Source organism: Gavia stellata, chromosome 11 (assembly GCF_030936135.1).
Source record: "Gavia stellata isolate bGavSte3 chromosome 11, bGavSte3.hap2, whole genome shotgun sequence".
NCBI lineage: Eukaryota > Metazoa > Chordata > Aves > Gaviiformes > Gaviidae > Gavia > Gavia stellata.
This window is the reverse complement of record NC_082604.1, coordinates 29,304,822-29,312,000: the sequence shown is the minus strand read 5'-3', so window position 1 is coordinate 29,312,000 and position 7,179 is coordinate 29,304,822. Positions and strand designations below refer to the sequence as shown.

The 7,179-nt window shown below is 40.2% G+C and overlaps 1 protein-coding gene across 2 annotated transcripts in view; it reads right to left on the bottom strand.

The window, feature by feature from the left end:
• Positions 1-4,600: 4,600 nt before the first annotated feature.
• The window catches only part of PLCH1 (phospholipase C eta 1), a 70,618-nt gene continuing 68,039 nt past the window's right edge, over positions 4,601-7,179 (bottom strand). For both annotated transcript variants that reach the window (XM_059822589.1, XM_059822588.1), the window contains one exon: positions 4,601-6,708. In XM_059822589.1, the coding sequence (XP_059678572.1) occupies positions 4,601-6,708 (2,108 nt within the window). The remainder of the gene's footprint in view (positions 6,709-7,179) is intronic.

Below are 7,179 nucleotides of genomic sequence, written 5' to 3'. Positions count from 1 at the left end.
TTTTCAAAAAGCTGCAGCCTTGTTCATACACGATTTAATTAATTTTGGGGAAGGACTAAAAAATGAATGGCCTTATGAATGTCTGAATTGCAGATTGCTGGTCTGTTCTATCCATATATCTAAGAATCCTGGCTCTATACAATGCTTTTGTACTCTACGTACCAGATGCTCACAGAAGTTTGAAGACCGAGTTGAGTTCAGAAAGTGCTTAGATTTCTTGGTACAGTGTCCCTTCATTTTATTATCTAATACCAAAGGCTACTAAGCATTCTTAGTTTTCCAAAATTGTCCTATTCCAACTGTTATTCAGCATCACATTTTAGCATCGCTGCATAAAGCATATTACCGCCTGGATTAGATTTTCTCTGACACTGCAATCATTTCTGCAGCACAAATCCACAATGAGACAAACTGCTTTCTGTAATTCTGAAAGTATCACCACATTAGACCACAACTATGTCACATCACACCAGTTCTGGGCTCGTACTACTAATACCCACCAGCAAGACCACATCATCCTCCAAATACGGGAGGATCAGCAGTTTTCAGGTGTGCCAGGCAATCTTCATGACAGGAACATGGCCACTGGAGCGGCTGGATTTGCAGCATGCTTCTAGGCTTTTATAAACATCCCAAAGAGGCTGCCATCTCCTTCTGGAAATCGGCGGTTAGAGAATTAGACTGATCCCCAGACTGTGGGGTGGCAGTCAGCGAGCCCAGCCCCAGTATCAGTTAGCCCATCCACTCTCACACAGCTGCTTTCTGCTGCACACACACAGCAGCAGCAATTCCCAGAGGCATGCATGGACCAAGTATGCCATATTTTCAGTTTATGCCAAGGATCAGAATTTCACAGAAAAAGTGGGTGGTATTTAACCAAAACACACTGCTTTAACATGCCAAGAAGTTTGTATCTAATAAGGCAAATTTATCCCTAGTATAGGTCCCCTGATCAGACCTTTTAGTTATACCAGAGATGTGTTTGGCCCAGTACTTAGAAAGGAGACACTGCCTGCAACAGACTGGTATTATACACTCATTACAGTTCTCATCACCATAGGAATGTACTTTTGTTTATATCACTTCCAATCCATAAAAGAAAATGAAGCTCTATCAGTTATAAGAACTGAAGACATAACAGAAATCTTGAACAGATACAAAATCCATTGGAAGTGAAAATATAACCTGGTACAGAATGCAGTACCCTTTAAAATAATGCGTTTGTACCAAGTGACTTCACTGGAGATGATGTCTACCCATCTCCAATTCATCCTAACCTCCCACTTAACACACAAAAAAGTACTAGCTTACAGTTTATCAGATAAATGATGGTCCTTAACTTTCTGTTCCATCTTTTGTCCTTGCCCTACATTTGTACTATTTTTTAAGTTCCAGATTCAGAAGCAATATGGATAGTTTTAAGCAAAGAATGAATTGTTGTTTATACAGCCTCTCCTCTGGAAAAGAAACAGAAATTTAACTTGAGGTTTCCAGTATCCTTGACATCTGCTTATAGAACGGTTCCTAATTCTGTGAAGACCTTAACCATATACCTAACAGTAAACACAGGAATAGCCCCATGGCTATCAGGTGATTAGACATACTTTCTGACCTGGTACACAAAGAGAAAACAGCACTGCACTTGGACTGGTCCCTACGCCAGCTGGCAGGAAAACAGAACGCAGGTCAGTCCTGGGGAGAATTCTTCACCTGCCTATTCTGCAAGGGTAGATCTCCTCTGGATCTCAAGTTCTTCCTTCCAGAGCCTGAATGCTCTCCGTTTCTAGTAAATTAAAAGAGAGATGGTCAAATGGTTATCCTGCAAAGATACCTGGTACAGTTGCTTTAATACAAAATACTAAATTTAATTCAAATGTATTATATGGAAGCAAGTGTTTCCAATCTTAAAAATACTTCATCACGTCATCAAACTTCTCTGGGCAGAGACAGCTGGTACATCAGTATCTTCACCCTTCTATACTCACCATTTGCGAATTCATGCTTTCTTCACGCATTGAAGACATACATTTAAGGACCAAATCCATTTCGGAATACAACCTACCAAAATTAAAGTTCTGCAGAGTGAAAACTTCTCTTATAATATCACCTTTGCAAACAGACAGTCCTCCTTATCAGTTTTCCCTGTCCAGGCCCACAAGCTGCCCTACAGATTACTCAAGAACAGAAATTAATAGCAGTTGACAGAAGTACTTTCTGCCTTCTCACCTGTGCTAGATCACAAGACCTTTGAACATCTTGAATACTCTAACTCAAGTTCTTCAAGGCTCAAAGTATTCCAACACTGAGAGGTTAGAAGGTTTTGGCACACCCCAACGCTACATCACCAGAAAGAAACTTGTGAAAACAAAATAAAATTTGAATCCCAGTGAGACAGAAAAAAGAACAGTAAGCCCAGTGAGACAGGAAAAACTGCTGAGCCAGATCTTCCTTTCACTTGAGTCTAGGCTATAGAAATCCTGCCCCGTTTCACTATTCAAATTTCACTTTCACACGAAGAACTGTTCCCATCTGAATTAACTTCTAAAATCAAGAGGAAAGTATAAGAGAGTAAGCCATAAGAGACCACTGTAATAACCTATTTTGACCTCTTGCAGACACCATACAATTTTTCTAAATTAATTCCAATTAAAGCTAGAAACAACCTTCGAAGTCGAGATTAGTTTTTTCATCTCCTGCAATGGAGATCCTATCATTTGCTTAATTACAAGGCACTTTTAATGGCAGTTATTTCTAAAGAATGTATAGCTTCTACTAATGCAAATAAACGTATGTGGATACAGCGTGTGAGCATCTGCGGCACGCAGCATTCAGCAGAGTGGATCACAGCCTGCACACATCCACTCTTTCACTTGGAAAGAGTCTCTAAACTACCACAGCAGACATGTACAGGCAAGTGGAAAGTTGAAACCATCTCTCTCTCTGAAAACATCTGACACTGCAAGGCACAGAGCTTCTGAACCTCCCTGAAGTTATATAGCTTCAGTCGCACCTTCCAAATGGTATCACAAGTACCGAGATAGAAATTCAGGTCCAAAGCTTAAGGGACTAATCCAGTATCCGGTTTTGTTCCTCCACGGAAAAATGCTTTTTATTTAGAAAATACACTGTTCTCTCCCAAGTGATCAAAAAACCAGCCAGTTGCATCTGTTAGACCCTTAATGATACAAGATGGGAACATGCAGTCATACTCAATAAACATGGCTTCCTAATCCAGAAAAGAGAAAGAGCTCAGCTGCAGATGTCTAGCTAAGAACCATTACCATCACATGAAATGATGTAATTTTTTCCCTTTCTGAAACCTGACTGCAAGCTCATGACAAGACAGACATCTGCAATCACTAAGTACTGTTAGTTTAAGCATAATTGTATTTGCTACAGTTTCAGTAAGCATGTAACCAAGTGTTTAAAAATCTATTTTAATGATGTTTTCAAGAATAATAATACTCTGCATTACAAAAGAAAGAGGTAAAAGGTACATCTTTTACATATAAGAAAAAAAACTTACAGTGACAGCAAAGAATATCTTAAAACCAAAATAAAGCTACGTTGTTCCCTACAGGGAAGCTTCAGGTGTTTTAGATTACTCACTCAATTAACTTTCAGCATTCATAGAAAAAGATAAAGAAGGACAGCCAAAATAGTTACTCTACTGTGTCAGCTTTCAACATTCCACTGACTGTCAACAATTGAGCAATAAAATTACAAATATACAGAAAACAGATCTGCTACTGTACTGAAGCTACACACACAACCAATAACAAAAATACACCATAAAATATGCAGAAATTAAGTGTTTTCCATTCATGAATGCAGAATTACTCCCACATTCCACTCTGTCCTGAAATGAGCACTCAACACAGTGACCAAAAAGGAAGACAACTGTTATTATACTTCATAGAGTAGGCAGAAGACAAATCAACGCATTACTCACAAATTTGGACTAACCCTAATTCTACAAATTGTTTGCTGTAGAATCACAGTTCATACATGGAAACATGTAAAATTAATATTAACAGTTAAGTACAAGTCAGAGGGAAAACAGTGATGCTAATGAAGGGTCTCGTTGGGAGACTGCTGCTTGTTGGGCAGAATGAGTCCTAGTTCAGCAGTCTAACCCCAAGGACGTTACCAATAACCGAAAGCACTATGCTGAGCAGAACTTACACGGAAGGCCAAAAGTGATCACTAAAAATTTTTTTCCAAACAGCAGGATAGGACATCAGGAAAACAGAATACTACTGCATTCATTGCAATGTTAGGCTTTTGAGCATGTATGTGCTCAACTTAAAAAATGACATGCATTACAAATACAAAATGCTACAAACGCTTACTGCATGCAAACAGTCCCCAGACTACTTCACTTCATAATTTCTAAATCAAAGTAGTACATACATAAGGATGGAGCATGGTTTCTATTTACATAAGCTTTGACAGGAAAGGGCACATTAAATTATGACTGAATCACTTGCATGAAATTGCATTTCTAAATAATTTAAACCCTCAAAACAGTATTTCTTGCTAAAAATCCTTCATTTCAACAAAATAGTTTGTAAACATTGAAAATGTACATTTATACAATCTACAGTCTCAGCAGGAAATAAATTTCAGGCTTATCATCACTACTGGGTTCCAGCTGCAGAAGAGAATCGTGCGTATACAACTGGTCGCTACAGCCGTAGTGCAAAGCAGCGCATGCACCCTCCGGTATTCCTCGGCCCTCCACGTCCTCCTCCCCAGGGAAGCCATTCAGGTACCTGGCTATGTACGAGCCCGTTGAATGCCTGTTGATAACGTGAGGAGATGCTGAAGGCTTGTTCCGAAGGACAACGCCAGCTATGCTACTTGGGTTAGAAAATTTTTGCTTGCTGGCAGCCTCCTGCCTCTCCTTGGCACGGCTGGCTATATTCCGCACTCTGCTCTGGCTTCTGGATGAGAGTTTTCTGACCAGCGCCTTTGGGCAGTCTTCATCAATCTGCCTGGAGTACAGCGTTTGACAGTTGTCCTCCTGGTCCAGGGACACCAGCTTCCTCAGCTGTTCCGTCAGAGCATCCGTAGAATGTGGTCTCATATTCTTCATAGCAGCAAGTTTCTTGTCTCTCATGCCTGATGAGATAAAGCTTCTACTTATGTATTGATACTTACTTTCAAAATTGCAGGAAATATCCTCTGATGTCAAGTCACCAAGACTCTTAGATTTGCAAGGGCTAGTTTGCTTGATGGCTGAAGGAGGTGGGAAAGCCAGAGCGTTTTTGAGCACCGGCGAGTGTATGTTCAGCTGGGATCTCTCGGAGGTACACATTACGTTTTTCTGCTTATCTGAACAATGATGATATAAAAAGCCAACATTTTCACACACCGGAAAAGGGAGCTGACTCCCTGCAGTCCTGAAGTTATCCGAGCAGTCCAGGGCAGCAGCACAGAGCTCAACAGTTGCGCTATTCCCAGAGGTCCTCTCGCCACCATGCCCAGTATCCTGCTTTTGCCTCAGTTTCAAAGGGGAAGCCAACTGGCTCATGTCTTCCCTTTTGTACTCACATGCAGTTACCAAGAGATCTTGAGAATCCCCATCTACTTCTACAAGACTGCTGCTCTCTGAATTTTCACCAGGGGGAGGGTCAACAAGTATCTCCTCAAAGATGAGGCTATTGGAAGCAAAAGAACTGGCAGACTCAGGGGCTTCCCAGCTTGTTCCACATTTTCTTTTGGGATTTGCATTTAGCAAAGAGAGAGGTGAAGGGCAAGGACAACTAGGCAAGTTATTTTCTATACTGTTTAACTTTTTCTTGCAAACTAATTCACTGTGGGTCTTACATGCAGAAGTTGGTGTAAGAGTTGCCTCATGGATAATTGTGTACACAGAATACTCTGTGGTCTCAGGGCTTGAGAACATGGTAGTATCTGGAGTTGAGAATAAAGGGGATTTGATGGATTTTGTGGTAGTAAAGTTGTGCTTACAGGGACTGTGAAGATCCGCAGTAAGCACGTGTGAGTGCGTAGCCATCACACTGAAGGTCTGGCTGCTAGCGCCATGAAGGCTTGAGACAGCAGTAAGATTAGTTTGGTCATCTGTGACATCAAACTGTCCGATCAAAGCTGAGACAGCGCTATCCATCTCGCTCTCATTCGCTAAAGAAACTTCATCTATAAGGCGAGAAATGTCACTGTCTTGCATGGTTAAAGCAGAGTGCAAATCAGGAACATCAGAGCAAATGGTAGAAGATGTATCTGTCAAAGAAAGAGGTGCTGCAGTGCTTTTCTTGATGATGTCATATTTGTGATTGTCCCTCTCTACTTTTTGAGAAAGGGAAGTCCCCACAAGAGTTTTTTTCTCCTCCTTAGACCCTTTTGTGTCATCTTCCCTTTTATTGTCTGCGCAGTTTTTGTCATGTGTTTTTTCTGTGGAAAGTTCAAAATCAGAGTCCTGCATTAGAGGGACAGTTTCATCAGAAAGATTATTTTCCTGATAGCCTATGAGGCGATTTGTTTGTGCTACACCGCTTACAAAAACTACATTTTGAGGTTGCTCCTGTGGAGGTGGTACTAAAGAGTCAACTGTAGTCTCCTTCTGGTCGTTCTCCTTCTTAAATTGAGATGTCAAATTTGAAGTATTTCCTGTTTTCTCAGAGCACGGAAAACCAGATTCTTTCAAGTTTGTTTCCTTCTCATTTGTGTTGTCATCATTGTTGGCTGAATTAAATAAGAAACATATTAGTTGCATACAATATTGTGTTCTGTTTATTAACAACTATTTTGTCCTTAGACAGACAAATGGAGAACGCAAAATTAGGTGCAGTTGTGACAGAACTTAATTATGGGGTTGTGCAGGTTTAGTACAAATTATCTGAGTGACACGAATATATGGAAAAATACAACTGCAGGCACTTCATTGAAACTTCCTTCGAACATCTATTACATCAAGCACGTGATGTAATATTTGTTGCAAATAATGTAAATGAGGTACCATATCATAGCTTGCACATGGTATTACCTTCAGCTGTGTTCCTATTCAGATTTGTACTATAAAGAAGCATGGCAATAAAGACAGAACAAAACAGCTCTGTTAAAAACCATAATACTTTGAAACAAGATGCATGCTTAAAAGAGCTGAGTAAAAAGCATCAAGTAGATGGACTCCAGACTGTATTTTATATGTAGTTA